A 25553-nucleotide genomic window follows, 5' to 3' on the forward strand; every position below is an offset into this window, starting at 1 on the left:
TCTTAAAAAAAGTCTTTGCTCAAGGGTTTCCAGGATACGACACTTCCCGGCAGTTGCATCGTCCGCGTCGACTGCGGCGTATCTCCCGATTTCCGTTAATAACTACCGCAACTGGATGTCGCTACGTATAAATACAGTCGGCGAAGCACGGTTGTGTTTACTCCGGTTTTAGGCAACAAGAAAGGCCGACTAAAATCTAACAGGTAAGAGTTCTCTTACTGTACAGGAGGAGAGGCATGCCTATGCAGATAGCTCAGCATTGTAATTACGGTGATGGAAATCTGTCCACATAATGCGAGATAGCGTTTTGTGCGTTTGCGTCTGAGTTGGCCGTGTCGCTGCTACGAACCCAGTCAAAAAATATAATAGAAACGCGGACATCACTGAGTGAACACTTCCGATGCGAAATTATTTTATTTTGCGATGTGATAAACGCTGCGCTTGTATTGAGGAGCTCGGAGGGATAAGCAGTAGTTCCGCCAAAAAAAAAAAAGATTGATTGCTCTGTCATAGGAATCGGTGTAACACGAAAGTGAACTGTTTCCTCACAGGAGTATAGTTCATTGTTTATTGTACATTCATGCACCACAGCATGCACAATGTCTATTGGTATTTGGCAGCTATACCTCTGACAGGGATGCACCCACGTTGACGTTTATTGTCAACGTGGGTGCATCCGACTCCCAGGTCATTAAAATCAACGAAAGTTTTTTTAATGTTTTTTCTTTGTCATATGTTCGTGTGCATTTTAGCGAAGTCACATCCGTGACGGAAATGATGTCAGTGAAGTCTTGGTGCAGCGTAGCAGAAAACACTTTCGTGTTAAAAAAATGAAATCTGAAAAAGAAATTATTAGCAACGGTAACGGTCTGCTCATGGTTCCGGATTCTGCTAACCTGAAAGATGAATTTGCTTAGAAAGTAGCCAATCACTATCTTCTCCCCTCCTCTTGGTTCTTTCTGCACCTCGGTGGTTATTGTTTTTGCCACTTCTTGAAAAGATCGGTTTATCAAAGCATTTCAAATAATTGTTTGTGACTCTGTGCAGGGAGAGTGGTAGGCGGCGAATGCCATTTTCTCTTGCGTGTCACATGCGAAACGCACTGTTTCATTTTTTTTTGCTTTATTTAATTGTGCTTCTTATATATATCTTGAGGTAGCAGAATCGCACAGACATCCCATTACAGCTCTAGTGGTGCCGTGGCTTCACCTAAAAACTGTCTGCTAAACTTTTTAGCAATCTGATATTTTTAACAAGATAGCCACCATATTATCAACACTTAAAAAATCATGAAAGTCTAGGGAATAATTGTTGTCGCTGCAATGTATACTCGCATGGGTACATTTACGTGTGAGATTCACAGGGGGCTCGTTAAGAAATTTTACTGATGGAAAAAGGAAAGTCCGTCAGTAGAAGAGATTTGAAAGGGCCAAATTCTTGCTCAGGCGCCGGGAAATACTACTCATAAAGTTACCCTATGTTACACTATACGACATGAAGTTTGCAGTTATAATAAATTCGTCGTAAACAAAACAAGATCAAGAGCTGCCGCTATTTCTGATGAAAACCTGAGTGATTGCATTTGCTTGCATGTTTCACGTATACCGGACATCATTTGTTTATGTCATATACATTTCCTCTTATCTACATTCTATTTATTGCCTCCTCCTGGAAGAATAGGCATGCGTTGTGCCCCCCCCCCCTCCTAGGTGGCTGATGTTTTTCTGCTCCTGCCTTATTTTCTATTACAGCAGAGCTGTTAAGGTCGAGTTTGACCGTGTGTCGTAGATAAAAAATTATCATCATGATGAACCGGCACGTGCCATCTTCGTCCTGTTCTTCATCGCCTTCCTCTTCTTCCTCTTCTGTTTCGCTAACAGAAGACGTGCGCCGATTTGTCCGGCGAGGGATGAAATAACTTCATGAGCGACAGAGCGAGTACAGAGAGAGAGAAAGAAAGAGAGAATTTCTTGGCGAAAGAATTTTTTGCCGAGGCGATATTCGAACTCGCGTACCCACAATCCGAATGCGAGCTAGGATTGCTGAGCTAGGATTGCTGTTGGATAAATGCTGAGGTAGGATTGAGGTGAGCATAGCCGAAACTTTAAGCCAATGGCTATATAAACACAAGCAGAAATTTCCTTCAGGAGAATTTTCTAATAGTTCGTAAGCATTATTGCGTAACCACCAGCATATGACACGTTTAGCCAACATAAGCCGACCATAGCCTGTATGGTACGGTTTCTTTCTGCTGCGAGAAAGAAAGAAATAGGGAGAAAGAGAAAGAGAGAATTTCTTGGCGAAAAGAAATCTGCCTCGACTGTATACGTGGTGTGGTACCTGCCACGGTGGTCAAGTGATTATGGTACTCGACTGCTGACCCGATGGTCGCGGGATCGAACTCCGGCAGCGGTAGCCGCATTTCGATGTAGGCGAATTGCTAGAGGCCCGTGTGCTTAGATTTCGGTGCACGTTAAAGATCACGAGATAGTCAAAATATCCGGAGCCCTCCACTACGGCGTTCCTCATAATCATGTCTTGGTTTTTGGACGTAAAACCCTAGCACTTATTGTTATTTTATGGTGCGGTTTCTTCATGCGGCGGTGCACTGTTCGGCTTTGCTTCTGCGCGACTCAATGGCGGGGTTGTTTATTGCGCCGACTGCACGATATAGTTACTTGATGCGTCGACTGTATGTTACGGCTAATCATTGCGGCAACTGTCCTGTTCTCTTTTTGCACCAACTGAATGGTGTAGTTACTTGTTGCGGTAGCTGTAGTGGCGTACTTTAATCGTGCAACGACTGTTTTCTGTTACGCTGTCATGTTATTACACACACACACACCCGCGCGCGCACATGCACACGCACAAAGAGACCTCGCCTAGAGACCTAGGTAAAGAATGCGTGTGCATTAAATCGGTACGAAATCAAGGAATACAAAAGAGAACCGCGGGTTTCGTTATTGTCGTGCAATATATATATATATATATATATATATATATATATATATATATATATATATATATATATATATATATATATATATATATATGGCTGTCTTCCGCATCCACACGCTGCGCAATGATGCCTTCTGCCGACTGAGCTACGACGGCAAGTGTTCCTTCGTGGGCACTTATCTACTTGGGCTGTGTATAGCGCTGGGAGCGTTAACAAGCGCTAATAATGACCATGATGGCGATATGGCACGTCACTTGAACTGTTTGCATCACGTAGTAGACGAGCTGTTGAAGTGGGAAGCTGGCTCATAAACTCCTAGTGTGATTTCGTACTCATATAGGATTACCTCACAAATGTGGTCGTGTAAAAAGCTGCCTCTGTAGATAAATTGGTGGAGCAACGGCTACGTAATGCGTTGACGGGCGAGCAGGCGTACGAGCGTAAGGGAATTTCCTTTCTGTCGCGCCTTGTACGTCACCCGGGAGTTCATCATGTTGCGCAAATAAAAATGATTATTATTATTGTAGTGGTGAAGGAGCAAGGCACTCGCCAGTGGGACGATCTCTTGGTGCGAAGCGCGAGCGCGGATCGCGAGCTGTTGGCGCCGAGCCTGTTGAACGGTTTTCGCTGTGTCGGCTTTCTGCCTGCTACCCAACGTCGTCCAATAAACCCCCTTCGAAAGTGGTGGAGGTGCTGAGTACTTATATCTGGAACTTCGAAGCCCACACAGCGACTGTTTATTATTATTATTATTATTATTATTATTATTATTATTATTATTATTATTATTATTATTATTATTATTATTATTAAAGGTGGTGTTCGGCTGGAACCAGTGGCTGATTGCTGTTCTTTTCATTCATGCGGTTTAATTCTGAGTTTAAAACATGTCTATGCTCCAGCGACAACAAAAAATATTCTTGCTATGCGGCTTCATGTTTATTGGTTAATTTCACGATTACAAAACATAGGGACGGGCTCTTAGGTTCTTGTTCTTTCTCTTTATTGACTATAAACAACTTGTATCTTCTTTTATTGCAGGACCAATTATGTTAGCAATGTTGCAACCACGATGAAAGTGTGAGGGGGATTAAATTGCTCATTTGATTGATGAGATGATGTACAATGGTGCGACACGTTTGTGTGAAAGAATATTTTATTTCTTCTTGCATAAAACATTGCTGAGTTGTTGAGAGCTTACAAACGGCATAAAGAAGAAGAGTAGATTTAGTGCGCGCTGATGTTACCTGCACGTATAGTACGCGTTATGTCGAGGTGTATCGTTAAAACGATTTGTTCGAATATCCGTGTTGGGCACGTGCTTACGACACACCAAATTTGTAAACATGTAGGTGGGCACGTATCGAATGTACTTAGGGCCACGCTGGTGTCGAGCAGTGTAGTATTCGTATATCAAGACATATAGGCTACAATCAGCAAATGCAAGCTTTCTTGTCGTATTTTTGGAAAACATAGCACAGCGGCTTCCTTCAAGATGTCGCGAGCTCTCATTGTGGCCTCACAGCGAGCACAGTTTATATTATGTACTGTAGACTAACATGCTGGCTGCTTAAGCAGTGTTGAGAGAGAAGCAAATAGCGAGTGGTACAAAAGCAGCAATGAAGTGATGTCTTCATAGTTAGAGTTAATAACGGTTACCTTTCAATACCAGTGGTAAACTGGCTGGATTGATTTCTGGGGCAGAATTTCGAATGACTTGTGTTCATGGGCTCTGTGTACATATTAGCATTTGCTAATGATACGGCCAGCATCAGGGATGGCTGAACTTTGCTTGCACGCGCGATTTTTGGCGCAAAATCTTTGTTGTGAATACGGGCTCAGGTTATGATGGACAAGGAATGTACGTGGGTGTTATGCGCTCTTTTCCTACCGGAAAAAAAAACCGGGGTGTCAGCACTAAAACGTAAATACCAGGCTGCACGTTCCGAAACTGCAAAGTGTATGAGGGACGCTGTAGTGAAGGGCTCCAGGTCATTTTTTTATAATACCCTAAATTGAACACGAGCGCTCTTGCTTTGCACCCAGATTCATGAACACGGCAGACACAGTTGGAAAGCGGATTCACAACCTCGTGCTTGACAACACATTGTTAGCTGGGCAAAAGCGCTGTTGTCTGAAGAGAAGTAGTAAAGTCTGTTTCTATGCCCCCTTCAGACACGCATTATGATTCACTGTCTGCAAATGCGTCAAATTCGCATGGCATGATTCGAAGGCACTCAGTATTACATTCCAGGAAAGAAAGCGAACGAATGTGTTCCTTTTGTGTGAGTTTGAGTAATTGATCTTAATTCGCGTGTAACTAATTATCTAATTATTCTGCCATCAGTCAGCTTCAATACTTGCATAAAAAATCAACTATTAGGCCCGAAAAGCATGCACACCTTCTTTTTTGGTTGTATTCGTTTCGAGCGGAGAAAAAAATACTCTTTACGTTGGTCCTGGAACGCGGCACGTCGAACGATCGTCTAACACGGTAGTGTCTCCAGCAAAGTGATCCTCTGCAGCAATACGCAGGACAATGAAGTTATATGACCGCTACTTGTCCACTCAGGAAGCCTGCACGAATGTGCACACTGATTTTCAGGACATTTGAAGAAACGCGCGGCGTGGGACGCGCCTCACAAGTTCGTGTCCCCAAACGAGGACGCCGTGTCGCAAAGGGATAGAATAGCAAGTTCCAGGGAATAAGCGAATCGACCGAATTCGAGGAATAAGACCAGCGTCTTTTTGCAATCTGACAAATTGGTGTGAGACTCATCTGCATGTTCACAAGACTGATGAGGTACGACTTTCGTTTGTATCTTATTACTATATTTTCTTTTTCAGTTTATTCAGCATTTGGGATTGGAAGAACCTTGCTAAAATGCGTGGACTTTGCATCTGCCTCGTCTTTGTCCTTGTCTGCGGTAAGACGCAGTTTTGATACACAAAGAAGATATTTCCAATAAAGGCATTTTATTTGTCACGTCATACGCATGGATGAAGTGGCAGCAATGTAAAATTTTCTACATATAAATGGCTGCCGTCACTGTGGCTTCGCCCATATGGCAGCCTCATAACCAGTGGGAACAGATTGCTGGAAAAATTTTGGTGGTCGCTTAGAATAGCTCTGAACGCGGCCACCAACATTACTTTTTATTTCCCAGAAACCTATACCTCGCCAAAACTTGCTCCCTGCTTAAGTACCGAATCCAATGGCTTGCCGCGAACTGGTCATTATTCACCGAATCGTGTATATAGAGTGGTCTCTAATTTTATTTATGTTCGACGGCCTTTGTGACGGAATTTACAAACCAGCCCGATTTCCAAGACCGTATAGGGTCGCACTATAGGTTCAAATGAACAGATCTCCCAAACTTGCGAGAAATGGCCCAGTTCGGCTATTGACGCCGTATTTCATCAAATGGTTTCTGTACAATTGTTGGTTGGGACCACACTGAAAAGGAGCTTCTCGCTGTGAAAATGTGTGCAATGACTGTGTGAGGAAATGGTGCAGTGACATACAATTGGCACGTAAATGCACGCCTGACAGCACTTTTCCCATATCAGCCACGCCCACCTCCCTCACTTTTCTACCTGCAGTCAAATATTTAAGCTTGCATAGTCGACAATGTGCACTTATTTTTCAAAGGATCGTTTTATTGGGGTAGCATTTCAACTTTTTCCAGGTATTCCAACCAATGACATTATCGACCCTCGTGTCAATACTAATTGTTCGCGCTTGCAGGTCTCGTGTCGGGCATGGCTGCTGCCCCAGCAGAAAGCGAGGTGGCTCACCTCCGTGTCCGTAAGTTTCACGCGTAACATGCTCCTTGATATTCGACAACCTTCTCACATTTACATGGCATACAGAAGCCAATAGTATGAAATGTATGTCACTCGTGGTGATACCGAAAATAACTTACTCATGCAAGTCTTACCCAAAAGAAGTGCCTTCATTCATGGATTATGATAAAATTTATGCATCTCTGGCATCAGCGTAGGTAAAGAGATTCTTAACGCGATAGCGTTGAAGCGCCCGCGTCAACAAAAATTCCGGTGTCAGCGGCGTTGGTTGTGTGTGAAAAAATGGCGTTGTTCGTGAACGAAAAATCGCGATTGATGCAAATAATGAAAATCAGGAGATCGAGCGGGAATCGAACCCAGGCCTCCTGCGCGGCCGTCAGGCGTTCTACGACAGAGCCACGCCTGCGCTTGAAAGTGCTTCGGATAGATAGATAGATAGATAGATAGATAGATAGATAGATAGATAGATAGATAGATAGATAGATAGATAGATAGATAGATAGATAGATAGATAAAAAAGTTTATTTAGGTCCTGAAGGAATCCACCCCCGTTTTATAGGGGGAGGATCGCGGGCCGCTCCCACGTAGGGACGGGGAGGCCGAGCCGCACCGCCGCGTCGTGGGCCTTCTGGACAGCCTGGAGTTGTAGTAGGACCGGGCTCTTCATCATAGAATAACATTGTTCTTCAGAGAATTCTTGATGCCTTCCCTGTAAAGAGGGGCACCTCCAGAGCATATGTCTAAAATCACTGCGATCTGGACAGTCCGGACAAAGTGCTGAAATGTCGGAGTAATGACTAACTATGGAAAGGCTAGGGTATGTCCCCGTCTGAAGCATGCAAAGAGAGATTGACTGTGGCCTAGACAACTTTTCGTGTGGGAGTGGGAAAGACCTACGGCCCATTTGATAGTGGTTTGTGACCTCATTGAAAGTAGTCAAAATGTCCCTAAACTGGAGGCTGGGGACTGATTCCTCCGTTGGAGCCGCGCAAATCCGGGCGCGGTAAGTGAGAGCTCGCGCGTTGGAGTGGGCTAGCTCGTTGACATTGGAAAGGCTCCCGACCTTCGAGCCAAGATGAGCAGGGAACCAAGTAATTGTGTGGTGTGTAAGTTCCTTGTGAGCGAGAATTCTAAAAGCTTCCTTGCAGACGGACCCAGAAGCGAATGCCCTAGCAGCGGATCTAGAGTCAGTGTAAATATCAGTTCGTTGCGGATCAAGGAGAGCGAGTGCGATGGCCATCTGCTCTGCTTTGTAAGAAGAAGAGGTTCGAACGGACGCTGATGATAGAATCCGACCCTTAGTATCTATGGATACTACAGCAAAGTGAGCGGAAGCGCCGTGCTGGGTGGCATCTACAAAGCATGTAAGCGAAGAGTTGGCGTGAGCGCGCGCTAAAAGAGAGGATGCTCGAGCGACGCGCCTGCCCACGTTGTACTGTGGGTGGATATTTCGTGGAAGAGGAGACACCTTGATGCAAGATCTCATGCTGTCAGTGAGATGCGTGTTTTGCACTTCGAGCGTGAGGGGGTTGTGCCCTGTGTCAATCAGGATCTTTCTCCCTGCTGCTGTAACTGAAAGCCTGGCGACCTGTGCCATTTGCTGAGCCTCGATGACTTCTTCAAGGGTATTATGGACTCCAAGATTCATCAGGTTATCTGTGCTCGTGCGCATAGGAAGGCCTAGGACTCTCTTGATGCTTTTTCTTATGAGAGTGTTTAACTTAGTCCTCTCATGGAGTTGGCACTTGTGCATGGATGCGACATAGTTTATGTGGCTCATCAAAAATGCATGGAACAGTCTTAGGAGGTTATCCTCTCGAAGACCACCCCGACTGTTGGAAATTCTAGCGATTAATCGGATGACACCTTCCGTCTTGGAAGTCAGATGGTCGATCGTGCGGCCGTTCTGTCCGTTCGCTTCGATGATCATTCCCAAATACGTATGAAGTCCACCCTCGGAATCCTCTGGCCCGCAGCTGTGTGTAGGTTAATGTCAATGGGAAGGAAAAAAAATACCTATACAGGCCTCATGTAGTGGGATGAGCCGCATTAAAAATATAATATTGCATGACAGCAGCGCATAGCCACACCAGGCGTCACACTATGTGAACTGCGCAACGAGTGGGTGGTTTGAAGGTCCACCACTAGAAAGCGCTAAGGCATAATTGATCATCATGATTAACCACAGCGTCAAGAAAGTGTGCAGCTGCGTAGGTGCACATATTTCCTTGCAGACGCATAGTGGGTGCTTCGTTGATTCGCAAAATGAGGTTGTATGACACAGTGGGTGCTTCGCAACTGTAGTTGCAGTAGGCATTCTAGGAGAGTTTGAAACGTCCAGTGTTACGCGCACACGGTCGAGGCAGTTCCTCGATGCGCGGTTGAGGTGTCCGTCGAAAAGCGAAGCGTGGCAAGCGAATAAGAAGACGATGCGAATGGGCCCAAAATAAGCTATCGCGTTCAACTCTTGAAGACGAAGCTCAAGCGTCCCCTAAGTTTTGACAGCGAAGCTCTTCTAGCTCGGCGTAAAATGTGTGGTCGTGCCCGAAAACAATCGTCATCATGAATATGTATGTGCCACAGAGTTTGGGCAAATGCCAGGGTTTCCAGGTCGAAAAGACAAAGAATAGCGAAGAAATTCGAAAAACTAGCCAAAATGTAGCCAATTTGAGCCAAGGGCAGCAGATGTAGCCAGAAGTAGCCACGCGTGTGTGAAAACAACTGCGACGTTCCTATTTAAATGACTAAGTGCGACAGCCTTTTAGCGGAAATGTAAGTAAATACAGCAAGAACCCTTCAAAAATCATAAGTGCTGAAATTAAAGCATAAATTGTTGGTTTCAGCAATCATTTCGCGCAGGATGACGACGTTTCTTGAGCTGTTGGAGAAATCACTCTTCAACGGTATTGGGTGACTTCTCTTAAAAGGACCTGAAAGGCCGGCCGTGAGGCGACAATAAAGATGAGTGCTGCATGAGTGTACTCAGAATCACAGTTTCTGGTAATGAAGAATACATTGCATCCATTTTCGTAATCGTTTCTTGCGTCGTGACAAAGTGTGAGCAGTTAATACTCCCGAGTCGCAGTCCACACCTAATCCCAGAAATAACGCAAGCCGTTCTTCAGACATCCGATTTCTAATACCGATGAGCACAGAACGTCCTGGAAGCGGATGGCTTTCGATTGTCCTGTTCACTTCCCATTACAGTTTAATCTTGCGATCAGCATGCGAAATGAGGCCCCGTGCAACAGTTTTCACCCGAGTCGCATTCACGTGTTCATAAGCTCTTTCTTTTGAGTAAGGTAAATGCTAGGGCTGTGCGAATAGTGAATTTCGGAACCGAATCGAATACGAATCGAATAGTGATGACACCGAATCGAATACGAATACTAATCGAATACTCTTCGAATAGTTTTCGAATAGTAAGACAACCATTCTCAAAACGGTCCTAGAACTACACAAAATTTTTTTTGTAAGAAATATTCACAAACTTTCACCAAAGTATTTTGTAACTGCAGGCTGAAATATAGCAGTGACTGCAGATGCTTTGTCGCCTGCTTTTAAATAAAACTGAGACATAAAATCTAAACAATTTTGAACCGAACACCTTGCATACGGCTAAGGCTGTAATGAAACGCATAAACCTGTCATCGCAACATGGTCCTCGCCACTGATGGTATGTAGACATCGGTTTTGAAAGCTGCATCTGTAAGAACAATTTACGCGAACACAACCCTTGCTTCTGTTGTTATTCCTGAAGCTGAATGGTGGTACACCTTTAGTTATTGCAAGATAAGACAGGAACTGATTAATGCGATGCAGCTGCAGCGTAGTAAAAACTGAGTCAGTGTGGAGCTTTCATAAAAAACAGACATAAAAATGCCTTCATCCGGTAATCAATATAGCGTCGGTAGTCTCGTAAAAGCTGGGGCTGCACGCATACTGGTAATCTAGTGATAAAAAAAAGAAAAATGGCCTTTAACTGTTCCAAAGTTTCATTGTTTTGGGGTTCTCTCGTCGGCGCTGATTATTCGAAAACTATTCGAAAAATGTTCGGTATTTCGAGTATGTGCTATTCGATTCGAGCACCGAATCGAATAGAATGCTATTCGATTCGTTATTCGAAATTTTCGAATATTCGCACACCCCTAGTAAATGCCGAATTCAACTTTTGGAGCTGGAAACACGCATTTGTAGCCATGTTTTGACACTGCGTACTTGAATGCTAGCGGCTGCGACGTCACAATATATTGAAAATTTGGTTGAAATCGATGGAAAAAGAAACTAGCCAAGAAGTAGCCAAGTAGCCAAGACGTTCTTTCTGCCGCCACCGACCTGAAAAAGTAGCCAAATCAGCGCAAAGTAGCCAAACCTGGCAACCCTGAATCCCAATACTCACCGCTACGGCATGGCCTGTAATAACCCTTATGGGTGAGATAACGAGTACAGAGAGAGAGAGAGAAAGAAAGAAAGAAAGAAAGAAAGGAGAAAGAACCAGAGAGACAGAGAGAAACATATAAAGAAAGAGAAAGACAAAAATTTTTGCAGAAAAAGATTCTTCACGAGGCGGGATTTGAACCCATGTACCCCCCGATCCGAAGGCGAGCGTCCTAACCACTCGACTTTCCAGGAACGCGAGCGGAGCATTGCATAGCCTTGTATAGTATAGTGTAGCAAGGGGGTGGGAAAGGGAAGTGAGCGTGAGGAGGAGAGATGTCATGATGACGAGGAGGGAAAGAAGGAGGGGAGACTGCCAAGCGTAGCACAGAAAGAATGACAAAAAGAGAAATAGAGAGAAAGAAATGCGGAAAGAAAAAGGAAGAGAGAAAGAGGGAAGATCAACGAAAGAGAAAGTAACAGAGAGACAGAAAACAGATAGAAGCAAAGAGAAAGCAAGCATTGCATCGTAAAGCGACCAGATACCGCATCACCTGGCCAAGCCGCACTTTCTCAGTAGCTAAGCCACGCCCACCGACGGAGATGTCGCGCGCAGTCTTTATAGTGCATATCCTCCGCTCTATAGTGTATAGGGAACACGTGCTGGAGTTTCCGCGGTGTGGGTAGTGCCGCCCTGGCGGCCAAAGCGCGCATACTCCAGCCGCTCCCGCGGACGAGAGTGGCGACTGGTTGAGGCAATGCGGGCGGGTATCGCCGAAACAAAACTAAAGGATTCTGGCGGTACTGCGACGCATTCAAGTGCCACAATACGTAGAAATGAGGGAGGATGTATCCTTCTATGCTTTTCCTTCTAAAACATATGAATAGGAACGAATGCGGCGTTGCATCCCGGCAGTCAGGCGAGCACAGTATGTTCTGCTCTTGCTCTCCTGTCTAGTGGCGTCGGGCTGGTTTCTAAACCGAATTGCGCGTGTCTGCTAGATTTATTCGATAGCGAGGGCTACCAGTGGAAACCGGGGCCAACGAGCAGAATTTAATCAGTGTTGTGCCGTAAACGAAACTTACATATTATGCAGTATGCGGCATATGTAACAATATTTTCATCTGACCACCACCAAGCTCCTTTTGATGCCACCGCGTGCAGTGAATATGATACGATAGGCAGGTAGTTTACATTATTTTCAAACAGTTACGCAGAAGGAAAGCTGTCTGTCTACGAGATGCGTACGCGGGCACGTTCGCTGAACCTGCTGAACTGTTATGAGAAATACGCACGCGATGGGTGCCTGCGTTGAACTTCACTTGTGCTACAGACGGAGTTGTCACGAACAAAGCAGCGGACTACTCGAAGCTTAGCTTTCTGGAGTCAGCCGATGCGGTAAAGCTCCTTTGTGCATTGGCTGCCGCGGCGAAGTGACATGCAATTTATGCCTCGCTAGAAAAGGGTCAAATGTCTTCGATTTTTACTCGCTGTTAATTTGCCTAACGTACTGTGTTAGATTTTTCGCTTGGCTGTGTCTGCTTAGAATAAAGGTGTTTGATCAACATTGACAATTGCTGGCGTTTTACGTGCCAAACAAGGTATGATTATGAGGCACGCCGTAGTGTGGGAATCAGGATTAATTTTGACCGCTTGGGGTTATTTGATGTGCACATAAATCTCAGTACGCGGGTGTTCTTTGTTTTTCAACCCCATCGAAATGCGGCCACCGTGGCTGGGAATCCGCTTCCTCGAGCATAACAGCGCGACACCATACGTGCTACGCTAGCACGGTGGTTTGCTTGACCAACGTCCGCGTGCGTACACAACGTGGGCTGGGCATACATACCACGGCAGAAAAACGTTGACGCACCTACCCCTTGCATATCTTACTTTTTTTTACTGTGGTAGTGGGAAGCTGGCATCGACGCAGCACGTACTTATTAGTGGAGGCTTGTGAGATTGCACTAGCTTGACACAAATCCGAGGACGCAACCACAAAATGTTGACGACGGAGTCGCCACCACGGCACAGCACTGTCTCTTCGACGCCGTATGCTCGACGCCGTATGTTCGACGCCGACGACGTAGCAGACGTAGTCTGCTATGCAGGGCTTCTCTCCGTTTTCCAGTGCTTTCCTGAGAAAGTAGCGTTCAGACAAAGTTATGTTTTTCTAAACCATAGAGCAGTATTACTGGCGCAATGGCTGCTCGAGCTGTTCGCGCCGAAATGAAGCACGGGAACAGCGCACGCGCGTGCGCTCGCCGCGGTACAGTGCGGGCTGTGCGGCCGGTCGTCTGAGCGCGAGCGGCATGGCCTCAGAGATTAGCCGGCGGCGCGGAGGCCATGCGAGCGGCTGAGTTATGTCACGACTCCCCGCCAGGCGCCCTTTTTCGGCGCGCCACCTATCCAGCGCTGGTCTCCCATAGCCTGGTTGCGCCCGATCGTGTCGAGGGAGTCATGGGGCGTCCTAAGAAAGTGCGTACTCTCGAGGGGGAAGCCGCGCATCTCGAAGCTACACGCGTCGGTCGACGTGGAGTACGAGCGGCGACGGGCCCGTGCTTCGATGTACCTGGCTTTGCACGACTTAGTGCAAACTGCAGGCATTTTTTAAGTGCGTAGCACTTTAGAGGCCCGGCTTGTCGTCCATCTAGTGCCTCACGTCATATGGTCAAGCTCGAATTCAAGTGGTCAATGCAGGCCTAAAACAAGGCTAGCAATGCTCAAACAGGGTAAAAATAAAAGAACAAGGTCTAAAGTAATATAACTAACAGAAATAACGAAAAGTAATTGCAATAATTAACTTAAAATCGCTAAAAACGCTTCGGCAGCATGTGGCTGACACCCGTGCCGTGCAAGAGAGGGCGCCATCTCGCCAAATGCGCGATTGCTCGTCCCACCGGTGCCTCCGTCGCTACATCTGAAGGAGGAAACAACTTGACCGAACTACAGTTCTAGTACACTCTAACCGAACTCTCTGCAGACGACACGTATCTCAACTGCCATAACAAGCAGGAAGCTGATATAGCGCAGCAAAAAGGTAGCGCGCATGTCGCACTCCGAGTATGCGAATCTCTCTAACATTTTACTCGTGCCGGGGAAGCCCTACATGCTTACCTCAAACACTGGCGACATCGACGGTGCGGTAAACGAAACAGTGGGAACTCTACGAACGGGAATCGCTGGGTGACCGTTGTACGCACTACCTCAGGTTTAGCAATAGTGGAGATGCATTTAACGCAGGGTTTAGAACTACACCAATCGCTACACAAGAACGAGTTTTTCTAGATGACAGATCGGAAATGCAAGAAACTATGATTTGATTATGACATAAATTGTCGCCCCTTTCTTGTCCGCGCAGTTACTACGTTCATTAGAAATGCAGTTCCAGTGAACTAATTAAGAATTCCGAAGACGTTAGAAGTGTGGACGCGGAAGCTTCAAGTGATGAGACATTGTTGAACAGGGAATCTCGCTGGAGCTAACGTTTTGACAAAAGGTCTTCACTTCGTAGTTACACAACAAGCCAAGGAAAAAATCATTAGGAATGCGAAAGGGATGAAGTGGCTTAATACGTTTCAAAATACAATGAAATCCCATTTATTCATAAAGCGCTAAACAGTGAAAGTCATTTGCGGAAAAGTAATTCGCTCTTCTAAATTACGCACAATGTCGGGCCATATGTATCACTTTCAGTAAACATTCGCAGTGACGGACTAGCAAACGCGCAACTCCATCGGTGGACTGATGTGCCGTGTTCGTACGTCGCACCTGTAACCAAATTCGCAATGTTCGGAAGTCTCCTGTAGCATTTATAATGTCATATACAGAGATCAGTTTAGCATAAAATGTATTTCATTACCGAAAGAATGTATTCATGCGGGTGTCAAAAAAGTGTCTTCGCTCATGGGTTAGGTAAAACCCTATGCTGCCTGGCATCAGGACGCGTATTTAGCCAAATAAGTGTACGCTAGACGTTACAGAAGACCACATTTTGCGCAAGCCTTTGATCCTAGCCGACGGCGCATGACAGAGTGCACATGGTTAAGCCAGCCTGGGATTTATTCAGGTGCTCCGCGGCAGATTACGGAGCATCTTATAGCAGCAAGCTAAGTCTGACGTTAATTCGCGTTTTCGCATTTTGGAGCCGCGATGTGATCTTTGCTGATCTGAGATTGTTACTACGCATACCTGCATGCACAAACGAAGGAGCGAGCGTTTCACATGCAGTGAACAGTTTCGAAGAGCGAAGAATTAGCGCGTTATTCTCTCCTCACGTTTGCCCCCTTTTCGCCCCACATTGTGATGTCAACAGGGTGATTCCAGGGACGTCACTAGGACACAAGCTCTCGGGTGGCCTCTATACGAGGGTTATGAATTGGCACTTATCTACTACAACGCTTGGGAACTCAACCGCACACCCATTATTCCTTGTCTAGGTTGGCTATCGTATGCGTTCACCTGATTTCACATCGCGCTGTGGGGTTTTGCACTTCAGCAATAAAGACAACAGCATGCAGGCTAGAGGAGAGGCTTCCTTCAAGGCACGACGGTTGCTACTAACAGTGTCCGCATGTCTCTTTAAGAAATGAGCGGCGAGGAGAAGCTAGCACCAGTACGGAGCGAAATGAAGACGCCAAGGAAACCATTTACCCGAATTAGAACAGAGAGTGGTTTAGATGTCTTTTAAAAGGAACTGGATATAGATGTATTTTCGAAATAAACATCGAAACATATTGCGGATATTTCGGGCTAACTTTGAAAAAGCACACGAAAATGTTTTCAGCTTCCAAAGCACCGTACCTAATGTAAAATATCCATTAGTACTGTCCAAACACTGCAAACCTATGCATTTTAATACATGACTTTTAAGAGTAACTTACGTCAGAGGTTGTGTTTTACTGGACCTTTCACGAGTGCTCTTTGCTAAAAATAATTACATCGCAATACGATTTAAAAATTTCAAGTACTATGATCTACAATACTAAATAACTGTATTAAAAGAAGAAATCCCTAAACAGGGGGTTGGTGCTTGAGCCGACGTTTCGACAAGTGGACTTGTCTTCTTCAAGGCTGGAACTGATTTCCTTAGCTATCGTGTGCATATGATTCATGCCCTCTCCACAGTGGGGGTGGGGGAGGGGGGGGAGAGGCCGCCGTGACGAAATGTGTGAGTCATAAGGAAAGCTTGACTCAGTTTACAAAATTGTGGTCTTTTCTTTTTGTCGTTTAGCAGTAATTGTAATGTTCCTTTGTTAAAGCTAGTGAATATTTGTTGCAAATGAAATATTGTGGAATTCTTTGGCCGTTTCAGAAACTGTTATATTACCATTGTAGGGCTGCTTTGAAAATGGTTGCCTTTCTATTTGATTCGGTGTCATCGCTATTCGATTCGGCTCTAAAATTGAGTATTCGCACACCCCTAGAGAATAGGCGCGACTAAGACTACTGAATGGAAGCCGCAGAGCTACACTTAAAGCCAACTGCAATCGCTCCAAGTGTTACTAACGACACATTCTGTTGGTCGCTCGAGAGTGCCTTGGCAAACACTTCTCAGGCCGTGTAAAAACCGCAACTTCTTCCAGATAATTTCTTTACAAGCTTCGCTTATTGCCCTTGAAACAACAGTGACGACATGGAGCGTAAATGTTTTCACGCAACATCCTGAACGCTCTAATGAACTATCTATAATAGTTACCGCCATAAAGCCGTGCCAAGAAAGTTAAAGATTAAGGAGAGCGAAATACACAGGATAACTTACACAAAATAACAAGCAGCTTAATGAATTCATGCAGTTGCGTCGCACATTAGGAAAAATTGCGACGATAAAAAACAAAAAAAAAAAAAACAGGAAAGACAAACACACAATCCGAGTTTTCTTCTTAGACGGTTTCTTGGATTAGTATAATTGTTCTCCGTCTAACGTAGTGAATAGCATCGACCTAATCGTCATTACATGTTATTTACGATGGCAATTCCATTAATATTATTTATGCAGTTTACATGAAGGAGGTCAACCAGAGATCAGATAATGAAAGCGGTCGATTGATCATGGATACATACAAGTGATTTACACCGGCTCAAACTGCCGTATATTTCAAAGGTTTAATAACTATACCCGACATTTTGGCGCAGCTTTTGGGTGCTGTTTCGCTCTTGCCAAATATCCCATACTTAAAAAAAATGCCGACATACTTCACTTATGTGCTTTCGTTTTATGTAAAGCGCTCATTCCCATGGAGCCAATAATATTATTTAAACTTCAAAGTAATGACAGCTAATTAAAAAAAATTCAACCAGCTCCGCTTCACGGACGCCAATTAAACAGCGAAGCTGGTGGCGTTCCCTTCGTCAGGCTAACGCATTTTCATGTTTTCCAAGTTTTCATATATGTTGTATCACTCCTCTTTATTAAACACTCGTTAAACTTTGTGGTGGTAGCATAGTTTTATTGCATCTTGACCGTACAACTCTTTACACAGGTTTACAAAGAAGCCTTCGCTTAAGATGCTCCGATATGCTGTATCACTGCTCTTTATTAAGCACTCTTTGTTAGGCTTCGAGGTGGCAGTATAGCCACCTCCTTTTAGGACCACAAAGTATCACGTGAGAGTGGTGTGACTGTGGTAACGCGCACGCCATTTCTTGGGCCAACTGTTGCCTTCTTCCTTTTTAGTAGAAGTTGTATGTAGTGGGATTTACCCAATTTCTGCTGCACATACGTGTTTATGATGATGGCAGTTTGCTGATAGGCCGCACAGATTTCTGTGGCACATAGCCGTTTGTTAAGCTAACTGTTGCCTTCAGTTATTGGACCAGTGGTGAGTTGTGGGATTACCCAATATATGTGGCACATACCCGTTTATGATGCCTACAAGTGTTACCACGGATCCCGGACATGAAAAGGCTAGACAAAGAACATCTTTGCTGTTAATAAATAAAATCAACCTTGAAGCGCTCTCACATCGGAATACCTGTAATACAAGTGCGCAGACATCTGTTTTACGCCATGAGAGGGAGGGGTTTCAGGCGTGGGTGTCTTTTGTATGTTAGCGAGGGTTTTATGGGAGTTTATTGGCTCATCAACTTTATTTTTGTTTCACATACAGAATTTCATGTCGAACCTTCAATTACTAAAATATTCCTTTATCCAGATTTTCAAGGCGACGTTTCGAGGTGACTAGCAAAATGACGTAAAGAGCAGGTGTGAGTTGCCCTATGAAGTTCAGCCATAAGACAAAAGTCACGCGATTCCTTGTGCTGTGCATTTGCCTAAGACGACTCGAAGACGAAAGCCACCTTTTTTTCTTCCTTGTCGATTGTATTGTCCTCCTTCACCCCTCCTGTCAGATTTCTGCATCTACCGTGGTTTTGCATTGCCTCCGGGATCAGCAACACTTTGACCAAGCGATGAGGTGATATGGTGATGTCCCTATGTGACGACTAGTTATGTGACATTATGATGACCATACAAGTTCCCCGCATCTGTGACGTCTTGATGATGTCATAGGCTGACGTCATCACATGGTGGTTTTTTGCATCACTCATGTTGACGCCTCCGCCGCCGGTCACTTTTCGAATTTTATGAGGCATCTAAGGCTTTCGCCCTAAAAAATCACAGTTTCACCGCAAGGGTGAAGCAATGAATGCGATAGCCACAAACTGTAATGTTATACGAAGTAAGGCTAGCAACTAAGTCTTTTGGATCCGACCTCGGGCAACTGTACAAAACGCTGGTGTAAGAGAATACGGCCGTTCCATAAGGAGGAGCGGTCTCTTCGCGCTGAGACCACAGCATGTAGTAAGGTACACGAGGCGTTTGCTGATCCCTGCCGAGAGAGCGCGCGCGTCAGCGATCGCGACCGCGCCCTTATAATGTAAGTTCACAACAGTTGCTGCTCGGGCGACAAAGCTCCCCCCACTCCCCCAGCATCCCGTCATGCTCCTTCAAGACGGGCAGGGCGTTTCCTCTCTGCTTGAGCAGCGATCGACGGCACGCATCGCACGCGGGATGATGTTAACGCATACGCCTCCGTGCGACGGAGATGGGCCGGCTCGTTTAATCTCTGCTTTAGCCGCGTTCGTTGCCACCGCTCGTGTGCTTTTACACGCGAGTAGACCATACGATGCGCGGGGGATGTTATTAATTTGGACTTTATACAGAACATGACGGCGACGGAAACGGCAAAAATGCGTTAAGAATGCCCATATAATTGCTTTCGCAATAAAACATTACAAGCTCAAAGGTTTCCCCGCTCCCCCAGTAGATCAGTCCAGTGACCATTAGGCCACAATCGCGTGCATGCTTCCAACGTGTCAACGCAAAACACAAACTTGGCCTTCGATGTCACTGCCTTGTGTACGGGATGTCAAATTGCACAGCACGAGTGCGTGAGAGTACATAAGCACGCACCCTTTACGCAAAATACAGGGTCGTTAAAGAGATGGATATTTGCCAGCCTTACAGCTGTTGTCTCCGTCGTCCTCGTGAGACAGCCTAAAAGAATACTGCCACATGCTACTGAACTTGTAGGGCAAGAGAGAAACTTAGGGTTGCACAAGCGAGACTAGCGACGAAAAAAAATCCGGCAGATCCCACGCACTGCGGGAGTCGATGTAATGCGAAGCAGCCAGCAAAGAGCTCCACACGTCGCCTTGATTCTCTTTGAGGCAAATGAAGTCATTCATGTCATGACATCTAGTTCACTATATATCCCATGTTTGTTGTGCATGCATGTATGTACAACCTGGTATATACCATGCCAATGAAACGTATATTCTGGTATATGCTATGCATAACCTGTAATTTATGTTCGTGACGCACTCATGTCATGCCATAGCAAATTTGGTATCTATCCAGCTAACAAAACGGCCGGAAGCGCTCCAGCACAGTATCCTGTAAATCATGCCCTACATGACACGCGTGCCATTATTTTTAATGTTACCATCTGTGATCTATGTCCATCATACAGTCACGTCGAGCTATACCAATATTGGTGTATATTAAGCTTGCGAAACGGCCGCGAGCGCACCTTGAGCGCGGCATGTAAATCATGCCTTACATGGCATGCATGTCATTATTTTTATTTCACCACCTGTAATTTGTGTTCATCATGCAGTCACGTCACGTAATACAAGTTTGGTACATGTCAACCTAGCGAAACGGCCGCGAGCGCACCATGAGCGTGGCATGTATGTCATGCCGTACATGACATGCATGCTATGAATTTCGTGTTACCACTTGTTATTTATGTTCGTCATACAGAAATATCTCGTCATAGCGATTTTGGTATATATTAAGGTAACGAAACGGCCGTAAGAACACCATGCCGTGGCATGTAAATCATGGCCTTCATGACATGCATATCATGATTTTCATGTTATGACCCCTCATACATATTCGTCATGCAGTCATGTTATGCCATACCAATTTTGGTATACATCCCATTAACGGGACGGCCAGGAGAGCACAAAGTCCTAGGCGGCTAGATAGATAGATAGATAGATAGATAGATAGATAGATAGATAGATAGATAGATAGATAGATAGATAGATAGATAGATAGATAGATAGATAGATAGATAGATAGATAGATAGATAGATAGATAGATAGATAGATACGCTCAATGTCGCAGAAGTTCGCTAAGAAATGCTTCGCATTAAATAGGAGTTGCAGAATGCGTCATCAACGAAAGTTGAAGTGCCTCTCAGTGTACATACCTTGGCGCTGTGGTGAGTTTCTGGTTAGGTCAAACATATCTTGTGGTTCAACAGACTTTAGCGATGATTAATACTTCAACGTTATCTGAGAGGTCAACCGTGGTGGCTCATAGGCGCGCCATTGAAATTTCCAACGGGTCTCTTGTGATTGCGTCGTTGTGCCTTGCTATTTCATGGAAGCTTCGCGTGTACCAATTACACAGACTGCGTTGGAATTGCTTTATTTTTAATGCACAAGTTGGGCCAGCGAACTAAGAATATAATGGGTCAAGAAGCTTGTTGGAAAAAAAAAATGGCAGATCGCGCGCGTTGTGGGAATCGGTTTCATGCGAAGCAGTCAGCGAGTACTTCTATGCTGAATTTTATGGCTTTGAGCCAAGTGTTACGAGGTGGATCGACGTGTTTTTGTAATTGTGGTAGCTGTGTGCACATCGTGGGCTTACCAGGCACGTCGACAGCCCTGGCGTTTGAAGGGTAACTTATGGTGCGACGTAATGTCAGCCCTCACGTTAGAGTACATACGTCAGTATTATAGAAACTAAGTGCACTTTATGGTGCAATCAGGGGAATATCACACGTAGCTTTCGGTAATATATTCCACCGCGGTTGAGCAATGCTTCAATATAGCTGGCTGAACCATAGGAATACAAATGCAATGTTTATTAGACTGCTATAAAACGGAGCCACTACTGGAACCAAAGACGTTAATCTGATATGACGCCTGTATCCTAGGAGTACATACGTAGTTTTATTGTTTTCTTGTAAAATTTAATAGCCAGCACCACAAACGCAATTTACGTTGCACCGACATTGCGCCTGCATAGGCTGTTTTTCCAAACCAGTTTACAGACCTGACGTGGCTTTGTTGTAGAATACCTGGTTGCCCCGCAGAATGCTTGGGTTCGATTCCTGCTGGGATCTTAATTCTTATTCTTTCTATTCGTCGGGTCAACGCTGCCGATGTCGGGTTTTCTTAACGTTCTCTCATTTAAATTACCAATGCCTGTTCTCGCCGGTCCTGGGTAGATATAAACTGTCAATCGCCTGTGGCGCATACCCGTACACCGCGGCCCCTGGTAAACGGGTATGTGCCACACGTGTCTGGAGGAAAGGGTTTGACGACGTACGCGACAGGCTTTTCACGTTATTCGTGTGATGACCCCACAGTGATATTCGTCAAGTCCTCTTACCCTCCCATGCCAAGTTTGGTCTACACCAAGCTAAGGAGGCGATAATGAGAGCAGCCAAACGTAGGCGGCTAGATAGATAGGTACTACGTAGATAGAAACGTTCAAAGTGCCAAAGGTTGGCTATGAAACGCTGCGCATTTAAAAATGGTGTGTTGCCAAACTTGTGAATTGTTATTAATGCGAAGCATTTCTTAGCGAACCTCAGACACTTTGGGCGTTTCTATCTACGTATCTATCTATCTATCTATCTATCTATCTATCTATCTATCTAGCCGCCTACGTCTGGGTGCTCTCCTGGTCGTCTCCATAACTTCTAATATACCAAAATTGGCATAGCAGGGGATCAGTGCATGGTGAACGCGATTCATTGGTCATGACATGAATAACGCAAAATGCCTGTCGCGTACGTCATGACACCCTTTCTCTCAGTCACGTGTGGCACATGCCCGCATACCAGAGTTTAAGTTATGCGGGTATGTGCCACAGGTGATACAAAGTCTCAACCAACACAATAAACGCGAACGCACACATTGACACGCAAGGAAAGTGATAATAATTGTTGGGGCTTTAATTTTGACCATCTGATATTCTTTAGCGTGCACCGAGATCGCAGAGTACACGGGCATCTAGCATTTTGCATTCATCGCAATGCGACCGCCGCGGCCGGGATCGAACCCGTGACCTTCGGGTCAGCAGCCGAGCACCGTAACCGCTACACCACTGTGGCGGACACAAGGAAAGTGAGGAAGCTGAAGACAGAACAACCCTTGAAGACGCTCAACTACCATGCACTCGTTCACGTGGTCCGCAATGTGGACCACGTCGATTACGCAAGAACCGGGGTCAATGCTTCCTACAATAAATCTGCCGAGAGAACCAGGCCTCTATCATTACCGGTGGCTTCAACATTGACTTATCAAGACCCAACAAGGCCTGGTTCTTATACTGCGTGAAAGACGGCTTGGATGTGGACAGGGCATCAAAAGACCTCGCTGCCACGTTCAGGACAGCAGGCCTCATGGATCATTTCATCGTAAGAGACATCCAGGATTTCCACCAGCTGTGCTATACCTCACCCTTCACTACACTTAGACCTCTCGTAGCCGCGATCACGAACGGATCCGATTAACAAGTCCGGTCCAGCTGCTGCTGCTCACTGATCACGGTGATAATGACCTTGTTCAAGAACTGTCAAGAACCCCTTCTACACATACACACGGGTTCGTGAAACGTGCGTGCGTTCCCATCATAACAGATAAGTATAAGCATAACAACTGTAATGCAACTCTAACAACTGCAACCGTGACTGTACCGTACGTGCAGTGCGCCTGCGTGTGCCACTCGGCTGTGTGTATGTCCAGGAGAACTTTCCTAAATGAAGCTTAGTTGCGAGTAACGCCTGTCCTGTGCATTTGTGTTTCGTCTTTGTGCTGTTCGGATTCGCGCTATCGAGTATTGAAGAATATAAGCACTACATATCAGCTTACCGCGTCTGGTGATGGTAACACCCATGTTGCTGTTGGCATCGTTACGCAACTGTAAACAACTGGTTATATAAAATATATGCGACTCTTCAGCATATGAGTGTGTTTATACCACTTCCACATTTCTCTAGCGTCATTCCTTAACGTTTCGCTCATCATGAAAAATTATGCCACAGTCATAATCCCGCGCATGCTTCGCATGACATCGATTCCCACGGTACGCGGGATCTGCCGAATTTTTTACCACGCGTGGCCGTGTCTCTGTGATGGAACATTCAGCTACCGACAGTCGTGGCAATTCTGAATGTGTTCTCTTCATTTCACAGGTCGAGGGTTCGGATGCCCGTTCAACCAAGGAGCCTGTCACAATCACTGTCGCAGCATTCGGCGCCGGGGTGGCTACTGCGCTGGCATAGTCAAGCAGACATGCACTTGTTACAGGAATTAATGCCTCCTCAGCGGTGACCAGATTTCACTAACAGCATGAATATTTGCTAGCTGCATCTACTATTGATTCTGGAGATTCTTTAGCGTATCAAATATTAACGCGGTTCTATCTGAATGGAATTTACGGTCAACTTTCGGAGTAGCTACGCTTTTGAACATTGTGTTAGTAGCTTTTGTGTACTCACACTGCAGTTTTGCTTTAGTAAGCTTAGAATGCAGCTTCTATTCCATATTTGCGAAATGCTTTGCAGATACGTTGTGAAGGTAACCAAATGTGCGTAATAAAATTGTCATGCTTTTAGCTGCACTGACTCAACTACTTTTGTTATGTGTTCTTCTAATGGCTGACTCTCGTTATCGCTCGGTGGCAGCCAGCGTTAAGGTCTAGTTCGCTAAGCCTTTGAATGAAGTTGTCAACACTGACTTTGCAACGTTGCGCTGAAGGCTCCTTAACAGCCCTGTTTTCTAGCTCCGAAATGTTATCTTGAGCATTACATCCATCTAGCAGTAAGTAAACTATAACTTCAATACGAACATCGATATACATGTACCCAGTTTCTCGGGTCGCCAGCCCTCTTTACTACTGCATATGCAGATGCCATCACAACACTTAACAAGGATTAGTTATGCCTATACGCACCTTAGTGCAACACAACATCTTACATCTGCAGAAATTGTATACATGCCCTTCGCGTGGGCCATTTTGAGACTTGTATTAACATCCAGACGTTTGTACACCGTCTGGTGCCATAAAGGATCAGCAAGCAACCCCGCGGTCCAAATGTGACGGAAGAGATAACTGTGCACTTGTACGATGTGAACATGCGGCCGCAAGAATTTTGCGAATAAGTGGTGTGATAATGAAGTTACAGGGAATCTTTCACAATCTTTCACCATCGCTTAGGGGTGTAGGCTTAGCCTGTCGTCATAACTACGCCCAAATCGGCAACTTAACACGACGTCAGCAATTACGTCATGGGCGCGCAGCCAACGCGAGACCGAGGCTTCCTCTACGTGTCGCTTGCGTCCGAGCGGCGCGTTGAGGAAGCGCCGTGCGATGCACTGATGAGTTATACGAGGTAAACAGATGCGTGACACGCGCGACAACTGCGAGGCCTAAACCGGATCACCGCAGGGCCAAGGCCCCGTTACGTAGTGAAGAATGCCAATAGACGAGGTCAATGCCACGTAACGTTGCCAAACATTTGCGTCACTTCCAGGGCGAAGAGGAGTGGACAGGTGCTCGAGAGGGCCGCTGGAAAAGTTTTTCGAAATTCAGCGTCTGCGCGGCGCGCAGCGCTGCAATAACCTCAAAATGTGATCGCGCGGCCTTCTGTACGAACGAGCGAGCTTGTTTGGGAGGTTTTAAAAAAAAGAACAAAAAAAGAAAATAAACGGAGCCTGTTTACTGGCCCTTAAAGGGACCCTGAAACGTTTTTTTAAAGTTTTTCAGCGTTTAGGCAAGAGCATCACTAAAATCAATCGGGCCAAAATTAAGCGACGCACCGTGTACCAAGGCCACTACGGACAATTATATATATACCCTCCTCCTAACCCTGCCTTGCACC

The 25553-nt window shown here is 45.5% G+C and overlaps 1 protein-coding gene across 1 annotated transcript; it reads left to right on the forward strand.

Moving 5' to 3' along the window:
• The first annotated feature begins 187 nt into the window (after positions 1 to 187).
• On the forward strand, positions 188 to 24301 carry LOC119393467 (defensin). Its single transcript, XM_037660504.2, has 4 exons — positions 188 to 203; positions 5807 to 5886; positions 6708 to 6767; positions 23865 to 24301. The coding sequence occupies exons 2-4, from the start codon at positions 5844 to 5846 to the stop codon at positions 23984 to 23986; spliced, it is 225 nt and encodes a 74-aa protein (XP_037516432.1). The 5' UTR covers positions 188 to 203; positions 5807 to 5843; the 3' UTR covers positions 23987 to 24301.
• Positions 24302 to 25553: the final 1252 nt, after the last annotated feature.

Source organism: Rhipicephalus sanguineus, chromosome 1 (assembly GCF_013339695.2).
Source record: "Rhipicephalus sanguineus isolate Rsan-2018 chromosome 1, BIME_Rsan_1.4, whole genome shotgun sequence".
NCBI classification, from domain to species: domain Eukaryota; kingdom Metazoa; phylum Arthropoda; class Arachnida; order Ixodida; family Ixodidae; genus Rhipicephalus; species Rhipicephalus sanguineus.

Coding starts and splice junctions, on each gene's coding strand:
- LOC119393467 (XM_037660504.2), top strand. CDS start 5,844: ATGCGTGGACTTTGCATCTGCCTCGTCTTTGTCCTTGTCTGCG. Junction 5,887..6,707: donor CGTCTTTGTCCTTGTCTGCG/GTAAGACGCAGT, acceptor TCGCGCTTGCAG/GTCTCGTGTCGGGCATGGCT. Junction 6,768..23,864: donor GGTGGCTCACCTCCGTGTCC/GTAAGTTTCACG, acceptor TTCATTTCACAG/GTCGAGGGTTCGGATGCCCG.